The sequence below is a fragment of the Pongo pygmaeus genome, chromosome 12 (assembly GCF_028885625.2).
Source record: "Pongo pygmaeus isolate AG05252 chromosome 12, NHGRI_mPonPyg2-v2.0_pri, whole genome shotgun sequence".
Taxonomy (NCBI): domain Eukaryota; kingdom Metazoa; phylum Chordata; class Mammalia; order Primates; family Hominidae; genus Pongo; species Pongo pygmaeus.
In genome coordinates this window covers 132,213,576-132,238,440 of record NC_072385.2, presented here as the reverse complement: position 1 = coordinate 132,238,440, position 24,865 = coordinate 132,213,576, and the positions used below count along the sequence as shown (strand labels likewise).

Sequence of the window (24,865 nt, the reverse complement as noted above, 5' to 3'; positions counted from 1 at the left end):
CACCATACCCGGCTAATATTTTTGTATTTTCAGTGGAGACAGGGTTTCACCATGTTGGCCAGGCTGGTCTCAAACTCCTGACCTCAAGTTATCCACCCACCTCGGCCTCCCAAAGTCCTGGGATTATAGGCATGAGCCACCGCGCCCGGCCATAGATGCATTCTTAATCGTAACACCCTACAGTCTCATCTGCCATCTCTGTATTTTTCTCAAGTGATTCTCCTGCCTCAGCCTCCTAGGCAGCTGGAATTACATCACAAGCCACCATGCCTGGCTAATTTTTGTATTTTTAGTAGAGACAGGGTTTTGCCAAGTTATTCAGGCTGGTCTTGAACCCTTGGCATCAAGTGATCCTTTTTCAAAAAAATGCTTACAGACCTTTTCACATCAGCATCATTTTACACACTATAAAGCTAACAAAATATTGAATTTTAAAGGCAGAGAATTTATTGATGAATTTTTGTCGTTCTAAACTATATAAAATGTATTCCAAATAAAGACCCAACCAAGCAGGAAAAAACAAAAGGTGGTGAATTCATGTATTCGTGTTAGGTTCACAGTCAGCTTAGGAAGGACAGTCATTTTTTTTTTAGATGGAGTTTTGCTCTGTTGCCAGGCTGGAGTGCAATGGCATGGTCTCAGCTCAATGCAGCCTCCACCTCCAGGGTTCAAGTAATTCCTCTGCCTCAGCCTCCCGAGTAGCTGGGATTGCAGGCTCCTGCCACCACGCCCAGCTAATTTTTCTACTTTTAGTGGAGACAGGGTTTCACCATGTTGGCCAGGCTGGTCTCCAACTCCTGACCTCAGGTGATCCACCTGCCTTGGCCTCTCAAAGTGCTGGGATTACAGGTGCAAGCAAATACACCTGGAGGAAGACAGTACTTTTTGAGTAAGATCCTATTTCTTGATTACTAGTATCAGTAAGATCTGCAAATATTGCCTGTACCTCTAGCGCAAATGTGAAATTTTAGCAGATGTATGAAATTATAATATCAGCAGGTACAAACGTGTACTGTTTAGGAAGGAAACTCTTTGGCAACAGATGTGCAAACAATATTTTGATTGTACTCCCTGGGGATGGAAATCTGAGGGATTTTGATTTGTTCCTTTCCTAACATATTTTCCACAAGTATTCTTGTGTGTCTGAATAAATATATTATCTCTTGAGTCCTTGCTCTCTTTCTAAAGGTGATGCACACAGGCACACCAAGATCATTTATACTTGCCTTACAGATAACAGGTTTAAAACTATTGTCTTGCTTTTTTATGATTATTTTCATGATTATGTTTTGCTTTTTTATGATTCACTGAAAAAATACTTAGAAGACATAAAAGCTGTTTTTTTAAAAATCACCTACAGATCTTCTAGAGACAAGAACTTTTAAGGTTTTGGTGTATTTTTTATGATAAACTTAATGTATTTTATATTTACTTAAATAGAATCTTACACTTTTACATATTTTATGCTTCCATTTTATATGAGATTTAATTTTCTTTTTTGTTTCTCAGGCTTTAAAAACAGTTCTTAATAGCAGAATGATATTGAAATCAATGAATATTATATTATTTAACTATTTTCCAACTTTTTTATTTTGTTGCTGTTATAAATTCTGACTTAATAGGCATCCATGTAGATAATCGCTTTTTACTCTGATTATTTCATAAATTTATATTGGTTTTGGTGCAGTTACAAAGTTTTGATAACTGAATCTTTTAAGAAAAGAAAGTCAGATTTTAGACTGATAGCCATATCTATACTTTTATAACAGTATTTGATATATATCCAATTATATATATGTAAATTGGATATTGGTTAAATATCCAATTTATTTACCAAATCACCAATACATTTAGTGTGATTGCATTAATTTAGCTGATTTACTTCTTGTCAAATCAATAAAATCATGTAATAATTGATTGCCTATTGTTCTTGAGACATTTTCCCAGATAATATGATGGCACATAAATGAATAAACCTGTAGGCCTTGCTTTAAAAGATGCTGGGGCAGGCTGGGCATGGTGGCTCATGCCTGTAATCCCAACACTTTGAGAGGCTGAGCCAGGAGGATCACTTGAACCCAGGAGTTTGAGACCCACCAGAGCAATATAGGGAGACCCTATCTCGCCAAAAATAAAAAATAAAAAAAATAAATAAATAAATAATAATAATAAAAATATTAGCCAGGTGTGGTGCCCATTGTCCCAGCTACTCAGCAGGTTGAGGCTGGAGGATTGCTTGAGCCCAGGACATCAAGGCTACAGTGAGCCATAATTCTGCCAGTGTACTCCAGCCTGGGCCACAGAGTGAGACCCTATCTCTCAAAATTTTTTTTTAAATTAAAAAAACCCAAAAGACCATGGGTGATGTGATCATATTTCAAGGGTCCAAATGCTATGAGAATTCTGGAGAAGAGCGAACACTCCAGGCTATGGAATTCAGTTACATTTGAATGGAGAAAGGGATATTTTAAGTAAGTTTTACAGAGTGGGTTGATTTTTAAGGTTAAGATCCGTGGGGGGAGTGGGGGGGGGTGGTAAGAAAACATTCCAGGAAAAGAAACTCAGCGTCCAAAGATGAGGAGGCAAAAAAGCCAGGAGAACACTCAGGGAATAGCAAGAGACTGGCAGCCTGGGACCAGATCAGCCCACGGGCAATCTGTTTATTCCCCTGGCGGGCAGGGCTAAAGGGTTTGGGCCTGGGAGAAGCATCATCCCCAAGCCTTGAAAAGATCAGGACCAGATCAGAGGGAGGGAGGAGGGGAGGAGAGGCTTCAGCTAGAGGGCCGTACGCCACACCCTGACAGAGGCTGCGAGTCTGGGACTGGGAAGGAGGCTATAGACTTGGCCAGGATTGGAAGCACCTACTTAAGTCTCAGGCTCTTGTTCATTGAACGATTTATTTAAAGACTTTTTAGAATTATAACTAGTTAAACGACTGTAGGTTTAACTTCATTCGCTTTTCTTCCTTCCTGTCTCTTCCTTTTCCACTGAATGAGCACCCCTACATGGAGACCCTGTGCGGAATACAGACGTGCTGGGACGGGGGCTTGTCCTCCAGGTGTCACACCCAGCATGCCAGGTAAGCCCCATGGAGGCGGAAAGTCTGCAGGAGCCTCATGCAGGGCCAGTGCACGGCCCAGCACCCAGCGCCTCCCTGGACAACCAGGAGTGGCTGTGGTTGGTCAGTGTGCACTGCTGGGCTGGCCCAAGACCTCGCACTGCAGTGAGACTGGGGTCTCTTTCTTCTTGTTAAAAGCCCTGTCCTGGCCTGGTTCCCATTCCAGCCAGAGGCACAGAGGAGAACGGCTGGCAGCTGCACAGTAGTTACTCCCAGCCTCTGCTCAGTTGGCATTTGGTGGGGTTTTTCTTTGCACCAATCCAGAGACAGGGATGCTGCATTACAAAGCCACAGGAGCAGCACAGAAGGCTTCAGGCCGGAACATCGGAGTGGAGGCTGTGTTTGAACAAGGTGGTATTCACAATTGCATGCATGCCTGGTCAGTCTCCAGCTGCCATGAGCTTCTCCCTGAAATCCCCACTCTGTGCAGTCCCCGGGAGCAGGGCAGCCTGTAGGTGGGCAGTCGTAGGTGGGCAGTACAGTCTCTGAGAGCAGGGCAGCCCATAGGTGGGCAGTTGTAGGTGGGCAGTGCAGCCCCTGGGAGCAGGGCAGCCTGAAGGTGGGCAGTCGTAGGTGGGCAGTACAGTCTCCGAGAGCAGGGCAGCCCGTAGGTGGGCAGTTGTAGGTGGGCAGTGCAGCCCCCGGGAGCAGGGCAGCCCGTAGGTGGGCAGTGCAGTCACCTGGTGACTCCAAGAAAGGCCAGGTACTGGAGTTCTTCCAGCTTCTCGGGGGTCTGGCCAAAGTAGGCTGAAGAAAATTAATAAAAGCCCTCAGCAACAAATTTCTCCCTACCAACTTTCAAATTCTCCTTTGACTAATAACGATCCCTTGTTGGATTACGCAGTCCCCCGGGTTGGTCTGTTTTATTGGGTGCGGTGGTTTTCATGCTGCCAATAATTAGCTGTGGGCTGGTGGGGAGAGGGAGGGTGGCCTATGACTTGTTCAGCGTTTGGTCTTGCCATATGGAAGATGGGTGCATTTCCCTGAAGGGGTGGCTCCCTGAGATGGGTGCTCCGGGGGCACTTCAGGCCAGGACCCCCAAATGCAGAAAACTCTAGATGTACCTGTGCCACAATTTATTGAGGAGTTATCTCTTGATAGCAGGGTCGTAGATGGCTTTGTTTTCTTATTTTTGCTTAAATAAATATTTACAATTTTCTGTAAAGATTTTAACTTTTCTATTTAGGGAGGAAGGGAGTGTAATTACTACATTAGAAGCTTCTTGGGATGTTATGAAATAATACTCAAGAACAAAAAGGATATTCATATTGTTTGCCCAGTGATTTGCTCCAAGAGATTTATCCTAAATAAATAATTTACTTTTTTATTTTTTGAAACAGGTTCTTGCTCCGTCATCTAGGCTAGAGTGCAGTGGTGCAATCACAGCTCACTGCAGCCTTGACCTCCTGGGCTCAAATCAATCCTCCCACCTCAGCCTTCTGAGTAGCCAAAGAAATAATGAGGCAAAGTCCTGTATATATGAAAGAAATGTTTATTATTGCTCTCTCTTTAATAGTAAAAGCGGGAAACAGCCTGAATGCCTCAAAGCTAGAACCTAGTTTTGGCACTGGGGGGTACATCTGAACAGTAGAATATACGTAGCTGTGAAGATGACAATTAAGATGATTACATAGAGACAAGGACGCATGTTTCTGCTGTGATGTTGTGTGAAAAGGCAGGATATGTGACAACTGTCATCGTTTTCATGTGGATGAGGATTTGAAACAACACGTAAGAATGAAAGATGTATAGAAGGGCTGTGTGAATGGGGAGCTTATCCTCCTGAAACTTCAGTAAAACAGTGGTTTCAGCCGGATGATCTGTAACACTGTAACACTGATTGACCCACTGTAACATTCAGGTCAGTCATTTAACCTCTGCACTCTAGGTTTTCTCACTTGCCAAACGTAGGTGACAACACCTACTCCCACCTACACCTCAGGGCGTTGGGCGTAACAGGAGGGAGCTCTGCCGGTTTTGCACGCGAGAGCTTCTACACGTGTATGTGGGGTGCTCATACCCCTGGCATCGTCAGAAACATCAGCACCAGCCTTAGTTGGTGTGAGGCCCTATCCTCCAAAATATGAGAAAATTACCTTGGACATCTCAGTAATTTTCAAAGCTTCCCTTTCATCTAGCACTCAGACTCATGAAATACTAGGTCCAGAAACAAAACCAGAAATGATTTCCTCCAATTCTCTCATGTAAATTGTCACAGTGAGTCCGCAGACACCAGGGGAAGAATGACACCCTTGCCCTCACACAGCCTGGCCTGGAGTGAGGGGTCCTGGCCCCAGCTTCCAGCACAGCCCCTCCCTCCAGTCCCTGCCCCTGCTGCTGTAGGGACATGCCCTGAGCGGGTGTCCCCAGTGCTCCGAGGTGTGGGGCGGACTGTGGATAGAGCTCACGGATGGCGCACTCCTGCTGGGTACCTGAGCACGCGGTCTGAGGCCTGGCTGGACTTGGACACGTCGCAGCTCTGGTGCTTTTCCTGTGCCTTGGCCAGTTTCTCTGCTGCAGCGATCGGGCATCCAGAGAGGCTGCAATCACAGAAAGCGGGTTGAATGGTCTCACCTCAAACGCCTTCACAGCACACTAATCCTCCCTTAGCACCAAGACCCTGATGCAGGTGGAGCTGGTGGGGGAGGGGTAGTTTCCCAAACCTGGCACAGGCAATCCTGATGGGTGGACTGGGAGAGGGGGAGGTAGTCATGTTTCCAGGTGCATGCTTTCTGCTGGTCTCCAGCAGAGAATGCTGGCGGCCGTGCTGTGTGTGAGGTGTATTCAATCCTTCCCAATGAGAGCATCCCAGCTCCCATGCATTCGGGAGGACACAGCTGGTGAAACTGTAGATAGATTCCATTTCTGGAGATGAAGAATTAACGGCTTGGGTAGGATGAGTTTTGAAGCCCAAGAATGGCAATGAACTGACTGTTACCAGAAGATGGAGCGCCAAGCTGATTTCCTAAATGCTATTGACTGTGGCCTCTGGGGGGTCCTGTCTGACTTTAGCCCTTTGGTGTTCTCCACCAGCAGGGAAATGAAAGTGGAGAGGAAAGCAGAATGATTTCTAGGACTGCAATAAAATGTTTTGTGGAGCCAAATAGTTCAGGCTTAGTCTAGGCGGAGGAGACAGCAGCTGGGATCTTTTGTGTGCAAGCTCACTTTATGTGAAATCACCGTGTCTGCTCTGTGGATGTCTACATGCATATCTGCTCATATGCACAGACACTCACCCTATATATGTGTCATATCCCAAAAATACGCCTGTGTTGAGGTTTGACGGAAGCCCTGACGCTGCGGATGCTGCATCGAACAGCACACAGCACGCACCTCTCCAACCTATCGATCATTTCCTGCTTCTGCAGATTAAACACCTGAATGTCTCTGGAGGGCACAGTGGTCATTTGTTTCATTATAAATTTAACACAAAGGACCAGGTTTGCCAGTCAGACAAGCAAAAATTAGAGTGAAGCTTGTAACAGTTTCCTTCTTTTAGATACAATTTTATGTGAACTCATAAAACCATAGACTGTAAGACAAACTTTAGAAGAATCACTTTTCGGCCTCTGGGGAAAAAAAAAGTTATCAAATAAGAACAGAATATTATGGGCAGCTGAGTAGTTCTTATTAAGTCTGCACAGGACAGGAAAAGAGAACTCAAATCTTTCACAAACAAAAGAGTGATTCTGAGTCCATTGGATAGCGGGAGTCCAGAGTCTATTTCCCCGGCACCCCAGCCGCCCACAGACTGCCCCCCAACCTGCTAAACATCTGCAGGTTTTCTGAAGACATCCATACTTGTGACCTGGGGTTTCCACAGAATTCCAAGGGCAGCCAAGCCAAGCTACACACTGTACAGGCTGGCTGCACTCCAGGCCACGTCCTGTCCAATGAACACTAGGACAGCCCTGTCTTCACCCCGGAGGACTGCGAAGGCTTGGCCTCCTTCCTTCCAGCCATTGTAGATGGTCATGGTTTCCACTCCCTATACTGTATCCTGCTGTGATAAGGTGGGTGGGGCAACTAAAACCATCCAGTTTGCACCACAAGGGCGTGGAGTGCTTTCACTCCCGTGCATTATATGGAGGTGCCTGCACTTGGGGAGCACCGTGGGGAGCACCATGCAGAGCATGGTAGGCCTCCCCGGGAAGAAGGCATGGAGAGTGGCCGGCACTCTCTCCCACACCAGTGACACACGCATGGCTTACCTTCGGTGGGAGTTCCTGTTGCTGTTGACATGCCCGCGCCCCGTGCAGCCCGGAGTGGGGCACTTGAGGACACTTTCATGCATGGCAAGGACTTGACAGGGAGAGGCAAAGAGAACAACAGAGGCACGGTTAGGACACATGAAAATGCAGTCATTTAACAAAGGCCAGGTCGCTCATGATAGACAGTCCTACAAACGCTTGTGATGCGCATGGGCAGGAAAACACACATGGGAGGAGGAAGAAGGTTGACTGGACCCTACGGATCCTACACGAAAGGCCAGAGAAAGAAGGTTGACTGGACCCTATGCTAAGCGCCTCGCACAGCAGGGGTGCTGGACCCAGGAGCTGGGGCGTTCAGAGAACACAGAACTGACTCTTTCCTGATGGGCTAGGGGAGTGAGGGCCTCACAGACATTACCCATGCATAAGCACGGAGGATTGATTAGCCATAGAACAACACAGAGGCTGGGGATTTTCAAAACATGCCTGTGCTTTGGAAACACACAGCATGATGCACGTGTGGTGGGTAGATGAATACAGAACCACAAACCTTAATTTTAAATAAAATGAATTAAATAATCACTCTTCCTTTAGGAATCAAGTGCTTTATTATTCTTTAAATAGGATGAGCTAGAATAGTAAGCGTTCTGCGTTTTTACCCTGTGAAATTAACAAGCGGGAGAGGCCGCACGGACACCTTTTGTGGTGCACGGACACCTTTTGTGGTGCAAGGATGCTACTGGCCGGTCGGCAGGGGAGAGCTGCAGTGGTGTTGGACCTGATTTATTTGTGTCTTCCTTCTTTTCTGGTCCTTCATGAACACTCTACTACTCTGGGTTCTGGGGGAAGGTTAGCAGGGACGAAGGGACCCCCACACGGACCCCGTCTGCATCATGCTCTGCTCCTCTGAGCCCGCTGTCTCCAAACTCCAGGGGAATGGGGTGGCGGCTTTCCCTGACAGCAAGGTTTACCTGAGGCCAGGTGAACATGGAAGGTCTATTCAAAACAGATCTGCCTACCCTAGTTATGTAATTGTATTTTTTACACTTTTCCTCCTTCTCTAGAACAACCTCTCTTTTTCCCTTGCAGTCTGCTGGGCACTGAATCCCACATCCACATGGTGTTGCTGTTATCTGAGTCCACACCCTGTCTTCTTACTGCTGGGCAGTCCCTTCAGCAGAGTTTGCTTTGGTGTTAGCTTTATCGCTCCCACAGTTCCTGGCTTGTCCTGGATGTGGTAGGTCCTAGTAAGTGCTGTCAGAAAAATGAATGATCAAAGTGAGTCCACCTTTGGCTCATCTTGTGCTGGGACCTGGCTGGAGGGGGTCACAGGAGGGTTCCTTTCTGAGAGGATCCAAGCACAGTTCCCTGCCCCCTTCCTCCCTGTCCCAGAGGAAGAAGTGCTGCTCCTCCCTTTCAGGGAGGCCTCTCCAGGAAGCATGTGCGCGGTCCTCCTTCCTGCAGGATGTCGATCTACCTACTTCGTTCATTCTTTCTTCTTTACCATTTGTCCACCACCGTGTGACAACAGCACACAAATGCTTCTCTTCACACAGCTCCTCTCTGACATGCACCTGCCCCTTTCCTTTCCTTTTATGGTAAATCACATACAGTCTTCCCTGGGGATGGCGTACAGGGGTCACTCTGACCTGAGGTCCAGATGGCAAATGCACCTTATGCCTCTCTCCTGCTGTGTGGGGATGCACACTCCCAGCCTCGCCCCTGAATCCTCCTGAGGTGGAGTGTGCTTGCTATCCTTGGTCTACACTCTGCTGCTACTTCATCCATCTCAATCACATTCCTCAAACTTCTGCAGCATGTGCAGCTCCTATCCCTCTCTCCTCTTCTCACATCTGTCTCTTGGCGTCAACAAGAGGCTTTTACTCAAGAAACCCTGCCGGGCATGGTGGCTCACGCCTGTAATCCCAGCACTTTGGGAGGCTGAGGCAGGTGGATCACGAGGTCAGGAGTTCGAGACCAGCCTCACCAACATGGTGAAACCCCATCTCTACTAAAAATACAAAAATTAGCCAGCCGTGGTGGCATGCGCCTGTAATCCCAGCTACTCAGGAGGCTGAGGCAGGAGTATCACTTGATCCCAGGGGGCGGAGGCTGCAGTGAGCCGAGATTGCGCCATTGCACTCTAGCCTGGGTGACAGAGTGAGACTGTCTAAAAAAAAAACAAACAAAAAACAAAAACAAAAACAACAAAACCCTGTGACCCCTGCAGTTCTTCCTCTCAGACACATGGGGCTTTATCAGAAACACCTTCCTCTCCTGGTTTTCTGTTTCTCTGATTTTCCTCCACCTGCTCCTGTTTCTGTGCTCCATCTCACCATACATTCACGGCCAAACTTCCCATTTATGGGCCCTCCTTCTTTCCTGCTTTATGCCTCCTCCCTAAGCAATTCCACTATCAGTTTCCACGAATGCTGCTCCAAGGACGGTATCCAGGTAGCCACCTCTGCACCTGACCTCCCCAGGCCTCCAGAGCCACCTCCCCAAACCCTGCGGAATATCATGCAGCTCCTCCAACTCAAGTGGGAAGAATACAAGTCCCGGTTTCTCCACCAAATGTGGCCCTGCTGCTCAGCTTTCTGTACGGATTATCGGCCCTGGCGTCCTTAAGTTCTCCGAGGCTATAATCCCTGGCATCCTCTCGGTCTCCCCTCTTCTCTTACTCCTCACGTGTGCTGCCCTCCACAGCCTGCCCGCCTATCTCTGGATGTTTCGTGAATCTGCCCCAGCTTTTCCATTCCCACTACCACTGTCTTTTCCATGCCCTGATCTCTTGTGTGGACTTTTACAACAGCCTTTAGAAAATGCTATGGGTTCCTCCCCTCTCACACAGGACAGCTGGAGCATCACCTCAGGGCGGCCTTGGGGGCCCTGGGAGCGGTTCTCCATCCTGCCTAGACCATGCTGTGGAGTCCCCACCGTGCAGAGCCCCGGCCTCATGCAGAGCCCCGGCCTCATGCCCATGTCCTTCTCTCAGCCAGGCTGGGAGCTCTCTGAGGGCCAGTACAGTGTCTCGGGCAATGGCATGTCCTCAGTGGTCCTGACAACAGTGCGCTGCTGGTTTCTTTATGGAATTTAGTTGGACAGAAATGATGATTAGGGGAAACTAGCCCAGAAAAAAAAATTAAAAGCCTTCTATGGATGGAATTCTCTAATCGTTTTAGTAAATGCTTGTGGTGTTATAAAGAATCGTACAGGAGCAAAGGCTGAGAAGCCTCCTCTGTATTGTCTGGCATGCACCTGTGCCGCCCATGTCAGAGCCGAGCCTCCCTGCCTCCGAGAGCGATCTGGCCCTGGGAGGCACCTGCAGGTGGCGCAAAGGGCACCTTGCCAGTCCACACTCCACACTCCACACTCCCACTTCATTTAGGCCTGTCTTGTGAAAACAGGGAGTCAGAAGAATTTCCCATCCATAAAAAGGAGCTGATAATCTACCTTGAAGGTGAAAATGTAGGTCTTACAAAACACATAAAGAAACTCTTCTTAAAACACTAGAGCTTGGTCCTCCTGCCTCACTTTGCAGATGAGGAAGATGAAGTACAGAGAGCTGCAAGGTGCTGGGTGTCACATCGTGTGTTCAGACAGAAACCGGAACACCAAACCCAGGTTTCAGAGGAGACAGACAGGCTCAGAGGTCAGACAGATACGGATTTACATCTTAGGCCGGAGCTTACTTGAGCAAGTTAGTACCTGCTCAGATTTGTTTAAGAAGATATGGCACATCCTCAATTTGCCAGGCATTGGCTAACCTCTGGAAAGAGAGGGTGGCAGAGTCTCTGACTCTCATCTTCTTCATCCGAATGAAAGGGCAGGTGTTGCCCTGCAGTGTTGATTGGGGGTTAGGTGAACTCGTGTTTACTGGGTGTGAGCTGCGTCCCGGCACCAAGTATGTGCTGGGTACATGGAAGCTGTTGTCAAACCATGCTGTCTTCCTGCTCATGTAACACACGGGATTGAAGCCACTCGCTCTGATTTGTTTATTTTTACGGCTCTTCAGGCTTGTTCACAAGATGGTTACAAAACACACAGGTTTGCTATTTTGAGGAGCCATTTGAAAACCTGGAGCCATAATCGCATCTAAAGATCTTTCACTGGAAAATGTTCAGCGAAAACTTCCTAAGTCTCAAATGCTCCTGAGAACGTTTCTTTGTGCTGACAGGTTTTGCTCTCAAGTATCTCAAAGTTACCCATTTTAATGGGACAGTTCTCAAAAGGGCCTTAAAGTAGTTAACTGGTCATCTTGTCATCTCTCAAGCCATGTTATGACATGTTCCCCACTAGAAACTGTGTCTTAGACAGTAAGGGAAACTCTTCCCATGCCGTAGACTCAAAACCAGAACCTTAAACTCATATACTCATTTCTGAGAATGTGCCTTTTCCCTGAACCATCAATTCTAGCTGTGGTATTTAATTTATTGGCATACTTTATGTGCTGAAAGGATAAACAAAAAAAGATGTATATCATTTCAATTCTAAAAAAAATTAGCTATATTCATGGATTTATTCCACATGATCAGAACCTAATTAATTAAAAAGAATGCTTAAGATCAAAACCCATCTGATTTCAACCTCCTTCCTTATTGAAGAACCTATAGTGTTGAAATGTCAAGACAACTATGACATGAGACAGACTTTACAGGTGAAATGCAATAAAACTTCAGGTCTAAATATGCATTTGGATGATGTACAGAAATCCAGATATTTGGGCAAGAAATGTCTGTCTCAAGGCCTCTCTCCTCTGGGATTCCTGGCAGTTTCATGCTGGAAGGGACGTCTTAGAGACCATCGAATTCAATTCTGTAATTATGAGAAAAGAAGCCTGGAAGCAACCTGCCCAAGGTCACAGAGCAGGTCAGAGCTGAACTCAGGACTAGAACCCAGGCCTGTGCAGGAGCTTTGTTAGGGGCGGTGGGCTTCATGGTGCACCACTCTCCTGGGGCTGTGCCGTTGGCACGCCCACGAATCCTGGATCAGTTGCCCATCAAGTTAAGTAGGGGCCTAGTTAAATCAGGTCGCACCGAGCCGTACAATGGAGATGATGTCAGGTAAGAGGGATGACAGAGACAGAGTCATGGGTGTTTGCACCCCCAAGGGTAGCGGTGAGACGTGGACTTACTTTCTGGAGGGACCCTATCTTTGTGCGGGCATCCGGACAGGCTGCGGTGATGTGGGTACAGCCCAGTTACGTGGCCGGTTCCATCACACCCGGGGGTTGGACACTTGCTCTCTTTCTTTTCTGTTCTTGAGGGATCTAAAAGTGACAACAGGTGCCAAGAGAATAAATGTTTACCAATCAAAGACAAATGTGATTATTTCACAATCTGAAGAAACCTTGCTAAAGAAAGAAATAAAGCAGGTGTCAGGGGGATAGGCTGTGACATCAGACTTTTGCTTAGATAGTTCTTTGGTTTTAGGTGACTTTTTTCAACTTTACACAGTATAATCATGAATCATAAAGTATTTTAATTTTTATTCTAAAGAAAAGAAAAGCCTACCCCTCACCTTAACTCTGATTCATTATTTTCCCGTGTGTTACATGATAAGCTGTGTTGCTCAAAGGAATCAACGTAAATCGTGATGAGACAGTGACCTTCTTAGAGAACGAAATTCTGTGCCGTCATCATTCAGCAATTTTCCGCGAAATTCAACCAGAGAGTGTCATTCCATTCAAAAACTCTTTAGCTGAATTTCTTTCTTATTGAGTGCTCTGATCGCATACACTAGAAGCTGCAGGATTTTACTGACATTGAAATTTGCTCTCCGGAGGTCAAGTGACATTGTTTCCTAGCACACCAATTCAGCGCTTTTCTGAAAATAAAATGAACTCTCAGAAGGCACTGTAAGCAAATGACTAAAAAGGTGGAAAGCCCACCTGACAGAGGTGACGGGTAATCAACATGTTTCAGAAGCCACGGGAGCAGCCTTTTGTTTTGATTTCTTCATCTGTACTTGGAACCAGAGGAAGGCTCGTAGAATGCCGTGCATGCATACACAAAATTAAGAAGTAATGGGTTTTTACAGCCCTGTCGGCTTCTCTGCAAGTACCAGTCAAGGGCAAATTAGGGCAGAGCTTCGGTTAAAAAAAAATTCAATACTAGAGGCCAGAAATGTAATGATATTGCTAATAAAATTATTTCTATACCCAGAATTGACTACAGTTCATAAATATGCAACATAATAACTTCAGATAATATTTCTAAAGTAAAGCTCAGACCAAACAGTAAATCTAAGTGTGTGAAACACTGTATTTTTAGCCAGTTTTTGAAAACCAGTTGCTCAGATCACCAACAGACAGTGATTATTATTAGTTAGTCCAGAAATGCAATAGTTAAATTTTCTTTAGGGATTAGTTCTTTTTGATATTCCATTAATCAGGCCAGTCATGATTGCTAGAAAATACATGTTTTACTTTCAGTTAAGAATTCACTTTATATCAATAAAAAGCTGGATTTAGAATTTTTTGAACTTTTAAGGACTTTTCATTCATTCAGGTGAACTTCAAATAGACAAAGGACTAGCAGAAGTAGACAAATGTCGTCATGTTCATATAAAAACACTCCCCTTTTCTTTTTTAGCTAGCATCTTATTCTGCATAATGTGCCTCTCCTGCTGGAAACTCTTAAGCCAGCACTGGTGTTGAGGGAAATACTGTTTGTACAATCATCCGCTACTTTCCTACCATTATTTCGAGAAGAACCTTTGAGAACAAATCTAAAATTATGTGGTTGTGGCTTCAATTTCTAATTACATTACTGAAACTTCTCTTACACCTGCAAACAAAATGCCTAGCACTTTATTGCCTTTTCAGTAATTTCATAACAATGTTGATATAAATTACTGTAGATATAAATCACTACAAATATAAAGTAGTAAGTGCACAGTAACAGTTTCAAAAGAAATATTGACAATCATAAACTTGAGATAAGAGATTCTGAACTAGATGTAAATGGCTAGTGGCTGGTGCAAAAAAGTGTAAGGTGTATCTATTATTCATCCTTAAGTGACCCTATTTTATCACGACAGTTACGATTACCTAACAAAATATATGACTTCACAGATATCGAAAGTGCTGTGAAATTAAGTAGGGATTTGCATGAAAACAATGTGGCTCCAAAGCATTTTGGATTTTGGAAGACGACAAGGGTATAGTCTCCTCTCGATGCATGAGGTCCTGGTTGAGGTGGGGTCATGCTATTTGCCTTCACCGTTACCTCCCCTTGGTTTCTTTTCTCGCAATCTCAAAAGCAAACATACAAGCAAACACAAAATAACCAAGCAAGCAAAGGGACCAACAATTTAACCAAACACCTTTTGCAACAACTTACAGAAAAAAAAAAGTGCGCCGTTTAGCTTGCTCCCTTCCCTCTGTTAGAGCAGGCGATTGGGTGGAAGACAGAGGAGGTCCATGATCCAGGCCTTTTGCATTAGCTCAAGATTTTGGAAATGTTACTCGTTGATAATTTAAATCAGTTTGAGAAGACTGTGTAGAAATGAGAATACAAGTGTTCTCTCCATTTTTAATAAAATAACAGAGTGTCTGAAAATAGAGCCTGTTGACATGCTAGTGGTTGCAGGAATTCTCTGTTGGCTGTGTTGGTGAGATAGTACCACAATTTTAGTTTCAATTTAATTTAATTTAATTTAATTTAATTTTTTGAGACGGAGTCTCGCTCTGTCCCCCAGGCTGGAGTTCAGTGGCACAATCTTGGCTCACTGCAAGCTCTGCCTCCCGGGTTCACGCCATTCTCCTGCCTCAGCCTCCCGAGTAGCTGGGACTACAGGGGCCCACCACCACGCCCGGCTGATTTTTTGTATTTTTAGTAGAGACAGTGTTAGCCAGGATGGTCTCGATCTCCTGACCTCGTGATCCGCCCGCACTATTTTTTAAGGGAGTTTCTTTGCTCCACTTTGTTGGCCTTGCTTGGCTGCATGTATTTTGTTCTGAATATAACTACAGACATCTCGAAGGACATTTGGAATAATGTGGAAGACACTGACAGATATGGAAATGAGCTTTGGTCAGAGCACGAAGACCTGGAACAGCTGGGAGAGATGGGAGTCAAGGCCTTCTGCTTACAGGAAAGTCCAAATCTGCAACCTTTCCTCCCATCAGGGAAAAAGCACGTCTCAGTTCTTACTGTTGATTCCCACCCGACCCCCATTTACACAGGGGAAGCAAGCAGCTTGAATTCCATTTTCTTGCAAACAAAACAAAACAACAAAACAAAAACAAAACAAAACGAGTCAAAATTTGCATAAAGCCGCTGAACTTAAAGAGACCAAGAAACCAAAGAAGCCACCGCAACATACAATTTGCAAAAAGTTCAATCTGCCTTCTCTTGACACAGTACACCCTCCATTACTTCACGCCCAAACTCCATCCTCAGATCTAGGATCTGGGAGTCTAAAACATAAGCCTAAGCTCAATCAGCCTTCTCTTGACACAGTACACCCTCCATTACTTCACGCCCAAACTCCACCCTCAGATCTAGGATCTGGGAGTCTAAAACATAAGCCTAAAATATATTTGTCCAACTGAGCAATCACATGAAAAGAAGACACTATTTCTTCCCCAAAATAAAAATGTTTCATTCCTGTATGATTCTCAAAAATTCAACTAAAAATTTCTAATAGATAATTTTAGCCCATCTTGTTAACAATGATAGCACTATAATTTTAAACATATATGCTATGTTCCATAGTCTTTAAAATGCCCAAATCAGGCCTGAAGCTCTACTGAGCTAGAGAGTCTACTGATTCTCTTTCCTCTAAAAAACAACCCCTTCGCTACATAACAACACTGCAATGGGCAAAGTTTTACCTTGCGACTGAAATGCTGTCTGTGCCCAGGCAGCTGCCGAGAGTCCCCGAGCCTCTGGCTAAGGTACCTCTACAGTTTGCATTTGGCTGTAGCGATGCCTAGCTTGCTGCAGAAGGTAGGTGCACACATTGAGAGGAGAATACACGTCTGTGCCACAGTGGGAAAAAGCGCAGTTTTTCTGATTGCTTGAAATTTATATAGCAACTGATTTTCAAGTAAATTCCTGAACCTCACTATTGGGTTCACAGTGAGGAAACTCAGGATTCGTAGTGAATAGAATGTAATAAAAAACAGAAAAGGATCTTTTGGGTGCTAACATAGAGGGATTTAATGAACTGCCAATTTCATGTTTTAAATTGCTTCTTACTGAGTTCTAAAAGAATATTGTGATGGAGATATCCACAAAGTCAAGGTTATGCATGAGGCTGAATTAGAACCTGCCTCATATTGAAAGTGGACACCGTCTTCTTTACAAACATGAAGATAATCATTCAGGTTGGAGATACATATACACATGTTCTACTTACATACATATAGTATACATATATATGTAAAGATAGCTAAATACATTGACATATGCAAACATGTGCCTACATATTTCGTAAAATAAAACTCAGCTCAAACTATCATATTGGATAGTTTTTGAGTGTTTTATAATAAATTAATATTTGAGAAAAGCACCATAACTATTTCCACAATGGAATGGAATCAGTTAAAGGGAATGAATATCCTAAAGAAATTGCTATTGATCTTAGCTGAGGCCACACCATGCCTTGCATAGCAAATGGTTTCCATTACCTTACTATCTTAAGATAATTAATGTGCAGTCACTGCCCTTATCTTATGTTATCGGTCATTCAGTTACTGTTCAATTTCTATCAGGGGTGTTTTCTATGAGGGCAGTTTCATCAATAACTGTCACTTGCTGATAATTTTATAAATCATGATGCCACCTCCCCAATCCAATTTATAAAATATGTGCTTTATCTCGGAGTGACTAATTGTTACATAAACCCTTGCCACTCAGCATAGATTGTGGTTCATTTATAACAGCACAGGCTTACCCTAATATTTTCTATCACGTGATGTGTCTGTGCTTTACCCCTGTCTGCCTAAGGAATGCATTTCCCACTGAAATATCCTACTATTCATCTGCTCTAGTAATATGACATTAAGCTGCTTTATGTATTTCTCAGACAAATATTTTATTTGCTCGTCAGAAACATAATCACAAAATATCCTTCTGGAATCAACTCTAAGAATGTGCAGTAGAGACATAATTCAGTGTGAGTCACACTTTAACTGTAGACTACCACCAACATCCTTTACCCTAGCTCATGTTTTCATGAGGCAACTTACGTTAGGTAGAAATATTACCTTTACCATAGTATGGCTTTTTGACATGGCTGTCACTGGATTTAGGCTTTCTGTCCTCCCCGGGAAGTTGTCTTGGAGACTGGTCCTCGTATGACCTCATATTGTCCCTCCTCCCGGCTTCCATGGCCATTTTCTCCCTCATGGCCTTTGCTCTTTCCGTTTCCAAAGCGATGGCTTTCTCCAGCAGGGTCAGGTTCCCCTTGGTCATGTCGAACACCTCTTCAGACCTGTCCGAGTTCACAGAGGTGGTATCGTCGTCCCGCTCATGACACCCGTCCTCCTTCGCACAGCTGGCAAACACTCTCGACCGGGGGCTCAACTGCTCCTCCAGCCGCATGAGGTTCAGCATGTCCGAGTAGTTTCTGTCCGGCGTCCTTCCTGGGAAGTCCTCTTCTGGCCGGACATGCTGACGGATGTTCATGTTCTGCTGCGGATTCCTCTCCTGCGGGTTGGTCTCACTGAGCTTCCTGGCCAGGTCGAAGCACTGATTCCTCAAACACTCCAGACTGCTCAGACACACCTCCTCATCGCTCTCCTCCACCATCTTTTCCATGAGTCCATTGTTCATGGGCTTCCCCAACATGACATAATTCATATTTCTACCATCTTGCTGTGACATGCTGTCTGCATAATTTCTGTCATTCATGTTTTCTGAAAGCACAACACCGTGTCCTTGGGCTAATAATTTAAGGGAGTCCACTGTTTCTCTAACAACATCACTGTCTAAGTCTAAACTCAACTCACTTTTCCGACCCAGGTTTTCGTTTTTGTCACTATCGTCTTCCAGACTATTGGAGGTATTGCTGTTCATTTCTGACTCAGTCCTGGCCCGGTAGGCTGCATCCTCAGCGATTTTGCCGAGGTTTAACAATGACTTGGCCACCAGTTCATCGTAATTGTCATATTCGTCATTATTGTTATCATCCTTTTCTGTGTCTTGCATTATTCGAGTATTGTGACAATTCATTTGATGGTCTTCTGCAAAGAAAATAAAAAAGACAAAAAAGAAAAGAAAAGGAAAAAGTGGCTAGAACTGGAAGCTTAGTTGCAACAGCATGGATAGCACGTTAACTGCAAGTCAAACCGTCTATCATCTCACAGAACCGTAAGTCCCATTTGCAGCTGGGTTGAAAAAGTTGACATAAAGAAAACAGATGTTGCTAAAAAGCAGAAGGCCATTTAAAATACTTGTTGTGAATTATTAATTTATTTAATGTATCTTAAGATAAACCAGTCAATGTGGCAAATATGATTTTAAAAATTAATTTTGTATTTTTCATACATTTTAAGAATGACTTATTTTCTCCATTGGCTTGCTTTATCTATAGCCTCGCCAGATGTGTATTAACTGTGCTCCTCACATTACTAGGCTTTCTAAGAGTTCATGAACTTTACTTGTTGCCAACTCTGACGCAGATGTTTGCAGCAATTGCTTTTAAATGGTCTATTTTCACAGTGGCGTGTAGGCAACACAGAGGACAGCCTCAGGTTCCCGAGAGTCAGGCAGGGGTGCCGGCTGCATTGGGAGCTCAGATTCATAAGCACATGTTGGGGCTGAATTAAGAGTTCTTTTGAATCCAATACCTTCAAGACAATTTATCATGATACACAGTGAAACAACAGAAATTCCATAGTAAGTGTTTAAAAAGTAAATCTGATTCCTCTGTCTGTGTCTCCACAGGTTTGAAAGTGAGAGAGAGAGAAAGCATGCAGCAGCCAAAGGCCTATAAAAGGCGGGGTTGAGGTAAGTCGGTACAGCTACTGCACAGTGTTTGACTGGACAGGCAGAGCTGGCCACGTTCCTCCATCTCACAGCCTCAGGAAAAGCTTGGTGAGTGGGTATAATGTATGAGTAAGTGTCATGTTTAATCTCAAAAACGTATTTAGAAAAACTCTTTGAAAAGACCATGTTAAAAATTACATAAAACCCCTATGTTTTATCTCAAACATATTCTGTTTCACACTCAAAGAGCATTTGGGATTTGTACCTCTAATCACCATGCTAGGTCATTGCTTCCATGTACATTGCAAATATGAGTAATAATAAAAGGGTTCCTAAATGTATCTGTACCGTCAGATTAGATTTGGTTAACTGCATGCCATTTTCACATCTGTTCTTTGTTTTATGATAAAAAATCCAGAGTAAGAAAAATGTCTAAAGTTTATTAACAATTTAAAGAAATGAGGTATATTGACCTCTACAAAATACCAGTACACTAAAAGCTGATATATGGGGGCTCTGGTGTTTTCTCTATGGATTTTATGCAGAAAAGGCTTTTGTCGGTGGAAAAAAGACTGGGAGTTTAATATGTCAATAACAGAAAATAATATCCTTATTATCTCATGCTGAAGGAACAAATATTTAAGATCGGACACACCTTTCTAAACTTCATCAAATCAAATTTACCTTTTATTAGACATAGAGAATCACTAATTGTGTGAAACAAATATTGCCCTTCTTCTGGATAATTCCTATAAATCATCTTCTTTATTATAAGGATAAAAGTATTCCCTAAGAGCAGCAAAAAGAAAGAAAATCAAACTAGTGAATGAATCAGAAACATTGCGGAAGTATTAATCTCCAACGTACCCCTTGCTATACCCTAGTGTTTAAGCTTTTAGGACTTGAAGTCAATCCTGTTTTAATTAATATTTGGAAATATTCTCCTCTCAATTTATGCACTTTGTTACATTCATGGGCTGTGATTAGAGAAGTTTCCTCGGAATAACCAAGCTGTGTTACCTCTGCACAACAGGTAAGTTTTAACAGCCAGAATCACTATGTCTTTGAAGACCCAACCACGAGATGAATGATAAGCTATGATTTGAAAACAAAAAAGCACATGCCACGTGTTGGAGCATTTTGAAAGTTGAGTCAAAGAAGAAACCACAGTCAAGCAAGACACTATTTTCATGATGTTCTCCTACATTTCCTTTATGGAACGCATTGTGTGGTCCTAAAGAATTTGGAAAAGAAGCAAGACCTTGAAAGTGGTGAACAAGGAAACAAAAAGCCTGTCTAATCCTCCTTGTTGCTTCTAAAGCCACAAAAAGCCTGCAGGGCGAACAGGTCCTGGTTCCCACCTTATGAACTTCCTCACCTTCCTACAAATGTGTTATGTACAACACTGGTCATTCTCCACATTCCGAATCTCAGGATTAGCTTCAGTTTGCTCCTCCCTACATTCTCCCTTCAGCAGCACGTAGTTAAGAAGTACATCTCACCTTTTCGATAATCAGACATTTATCTGTTTCTCCACTCAATTCATAAGTTACCTTCCCCCGATAAAATTAAAACAAAAATGGACAAGCCTCTTCACACAGGGTCATAGCCATGCTGACGGGTGAAGCTGACAGCAGCCAAGGAGAAAGTCCCTGAATCGTCTGGAGATCGGCAGAACGCGGACCACCTCCCATGCATCTCCAGCTTTATACTCTAATCACAAAGCACACTGAGGGCATGGTTTGTCCTCATATCGCATTGATATGGAATTAGAAGTTCTACAGCTTGGTGCCCATCATGACTTGGCTGCTTTCTAATTGTGTGAGGCTGGTGACCCAAGTCTCCAAGACTTAATTAGCTCAGTGGGGATAGTAAAACTTCCTGGCCCTTTGTCAGATCTCCTACAAGAATCATGTCACAGGATATGCCTCCTAAAGACTGCAGTTTGCTGTCTTATCATTGGCGCCAGAGCTGACTGCTGGGGAGAGCAGCCCGTTGTAGAAGAAATCTGGAAACAGGCAGTGGAAAGCATATTGGCATCTGAGCACAGAGCCTGCCGTGTGCTTCTACCCTTCTCCAAAGTTCCTCCTGCTCAGTGTCATCTGAGCCTCTCCCAACAGCAGCAAATGTGGGGATGGCAGGTGAAGATGGCATGGGTGGCCTCAAAGCCTGGCAGGTGAATGGAATTTCTCAAGCTACCAGTATTTAACTCTATTAAAACATATGTGAAATGAAGTCAGCTCCTAATTATGTGGGCTCATGGAGGGGAACAGCCAGTCAATCCATCAACAAACAGGCTCTGAATCCCTGCTGAGCATCAGCCTCATCTGGAATTCAAAGTCGTTCACAGTGAGCTTTTGGGATTCCCTCCCTGGTTGTACATACTCCCTTCCAGGTATGCTTTTCTGAGGCTAATAATGAAATCAGTCACATGATGGCATGGGCTATGGGAACTAGATCAGAATTTTCTGGGCCAGTCTGGGGTTGAAAATGTGATACAAACAATTCACAAAATGAACATTACAACCTCAAAAAGCAGGAGGCCATTTTACTAGGTTTTTTTTATTTTTGTTTTTTGAGATGGAGTCTCACTCTGTCATGCAGGCTAGAGTGCAGTGGTGCGATCTGAGCTCACTGCAACCTTTGCTTCCTGGGTTCAAGCAATTCTCATGCTTCAGCCTGCTGAGTAGCTGGGATTGCAGGTGTGCACCACCATGTAGAGACAAGGTTTCGCCATGTTGGCCAGGCTGGTCTTGAACTCCTGACCTCAAGTGATCCTCCTGCCTTGGCCTCCCAAAGTGCTGGGATTATAGGCATGAGCCACTGAGCCTGGCCTCCATTTTATTAGTTTCTACGTAGTGACTATCATTCTATCAAATAGGGAGACTGTATGTGTGATAAAAGAGCAATTTATCAGGAAATTATTTTAAAGGACAAGTTTATGTTCTAAGTAAAAGCACATATTTAGATGGAGGTTTAAAGAGAAGAACAAAGCATTCTCAGCTCCCTTTTTTGTGGTTTTCTATTTTAAATCTGTCATCCAGCAAAGCTGCACAGCAACAGACTCTGAGCAGGAGCCTCCTGTCAGCGGGGGCCAGCCTGGGGCTGACCACTGGGTGGACTCACAGTTACCGCACTGGCATGGAAATCAGAGAAGAGCTGGTCCAACTACTCCAGGTGAGAAAATTGAGCCCAGAAAACAGAGCCCATTCAGTGGCTGATCTCACGGGCCCTTCTTCCTTCCTATCAGCCAATTATTCTACAAACCTGACTTGTGTTGTGTTACACATGAGATTTCAACACCTCCATGAGTGAGATTTACGAAACGTTTTAGGGCTGAATTTTATCTCTTTTGAGTCAGATTGTTATAAACAATTTATGCTCCATAGTTACAATTAGAAAATGAAAACATCTTCTTAAAACAAAAGAAATGTGGTTGCTGTGGGCCATTTATCCTCCACCCTCCTCACTAGAGTCTGGTAGAGTTAGAACTCTGGATTACAACTTTATATACAAGCCTTGGCTTCTTAGTGGTCTCTCCCTAAGATACACAACTTTTGATTCCTGCAACATCTAGTCCTGATTGAGCTATTGTTCTTTCTGGTCACTGACGCAGGCCCCAGGCAAGCAAATGTACAACTGAATAGAAAATGCAGAGGAAGCCACAAGAGGGAACTGTACTCCAAAGCAAAAATCGCCCTAGACTTCCCCGGGTCGGAGGAGACCTGATCTGCAGGTGCACTCCAGTGAGTTTCAAATAATGAAGGACCACTGCTTTCTATGGCATTACAGGGGTGATGTTTTGTTACATAAATAAATCAATATCAAAATATATTTTGACTTGTAAATACAGAAATATGACAATGTATTCATTCTAATGAAAAGATGATGGTGTTTTAATAGCAATTGCAATGATAAGGAAAAAACCCACATAAACCATCTATATATTTCTTTCTGTTTGTTTGAGACAGGGTCTGGCTCTGTTGCCCAGGCTGGAGTGCAGTGGCACCATCACAGTTCACTGCAGCCTCATTCCCCGTGGCTCAAGTGGCCTTCCCGCCTCAGCTTTTGAGTAGCTGGGACTACAGTCATGCGCCACCACGCCTGGCTAAATTTTGTATTTTTTGTAGAGACAGAGTTTCGCTGTGTTGCCCAGGCTGGTCTCAAAGCGATCTGCCTGCCTCGGCCTCCCGTAGTGCTGGAATTACAGGTGTTAGCCACTGCACCTGGCCATAAATGTTTCATATACCACATTTCCTTCTGTGCAGAGGAAATGAAATTAGTGAGTACAGAATAGTCTGACTCACCTGAGTCTTGTTCCCCTGATGACCCTATGAGAGAGGCACTGGGGCACCTACTGCTCCCTCTGAAAGGTGACAATACAGAACCACAGAGGCTGACAGTTTATCCCATCACTTACTGTGAGATGGCAGAGCTGGAGCCACCTGGAGTTCTGGGTGCAGCACAGCCCTGAACATTCTACAGTGTTGCCTCCACTTCCAGAGCAAGCAGACCTGCACAGTTCTTACCCCAGGGCCTCCCAGGAGGCACATTCTACACTAGTTAGCCAGCCATGCAGCACTTCAATAGTAGAGAGTAACGCGACTCCCTTCTGCCTCGCCATTCGGAATGTTTTTGTTGCTATTTTTGCATTTATCTTCCGATTTTTTTTTCTCCTTTCAATACTCCGCATTGATTTATGGACTGAAGGCTTGGTTGTATCACCAGCCACTCAGAGCTGTGCTGGAACTGCCAGCTTAGTGAGCCTGCCATCCACCAGGATCCTGATTAGTGGCGTTTGGGTCCATTCTGATGTGGAAAGAAGATTAGAAAATTAGGAAAATCCAGGACTCCAGACTGATATTCAGGAAGGTACTGGGTTCGCCACTCCAGGGGCCTGGGAAGCCTGAGGGATCTGCATGGGTAGGGGGGTGGGAGACAGTTGAGAGCCAGGATAAGGATGTGCGGGGAGGGAAGTGAGGGTGCAGGACAGGCCTGGACCCCCTGACTCTCGTGCGGGCAGTGGCCGCATGTTTATATGGAGCCCACTTACTCCCCAGGCCAGGACCAGGTGGAGCAGCGTGAGTTCACTTCCCTCTCGCTTCAAAGGCCCTGGGCGCATGCTGAGACACCGCAGTCTCTTTCCTTTCATAAGAGGGGAGAAGTCACCTTCCCAGCCTGGGTGGCCTTCAGTCGGGCACCTCTCCTAGGTGTGGCACTGACCTCGGAGCCCCTCAGCTGCCGGCAGCACAGGACGTGGCCTGGCTCCGGGAACAGCTATTCTCACTGCCAGCATGAGATCCCCGCACTCCTCCTCTGTCTCCCTCAACCTCTACCGCCAGTGAGGCCTTTTACTAGAAGACCCCTGAGGCGCCTTCTAACTCAGAGCCCTGCAGTTCAACGCAGGTGAAAGGGGAACCTGGAGGGTGAGGCGGCACTGACAGTGGGATCCATGTGTCTTACTCACCAGGCCGCACCGTCCCTGGCTCCGCTCTAGACATCACCATCACGCTTTCCTACTACATCTAACTCAGCAGTGCTACTGTGTGTCTTATTTCCAGTATCACAGGAAATTTTCAGAATAGTCTGTCAATATG

At 44.7% G+C, this 24,865-nt stretch overlaps 1 protein-coding gene across 13 annotated transcripts in view; it reads right to left on the bottom strand.

The window, feature by feature from the left end:
- MYT1L (myelin transcription factor 1 like) overlaps positions 1 to 24,865 on the bottom strand; it is a 545,798-nt gene that overhangs the window by 116,702 nt on the left and 404,231 nt on the right. For 9 of the 13 annotated variants that reach the window (XM_054475542.2, XM_054475556.2, XM_054475547.2 and 6 more), the window contains 4 exons: positions 17,546 to 18,523; positions 12,464 to 12,598; positions 7,330 to 7,420; positions 5,551 to 5,658 (listed from right to left, as the gene is read on the bottom strand). In XM_054475542.2, the coding sequence (XP_054331517.1) occupies positions 5,551 to 5,658; positions 7,330 to 7,420; positions 12,464 to 12,598; positions 17,546 to 18,523 (1,312 nt within the window). The remainder of the gene's footprint in view (positions 1 to 5,550; positions 5,659 to 7,329; positions 7,421 to 12,463; positions 12,599 to 17,545; positions 18,524 to 24,865) is intronic. The other 4 variants (XM_063649009.1, XM_054475557.2, XM_054475553.2 and 1 more) reach the window with 1 other exon arrangement.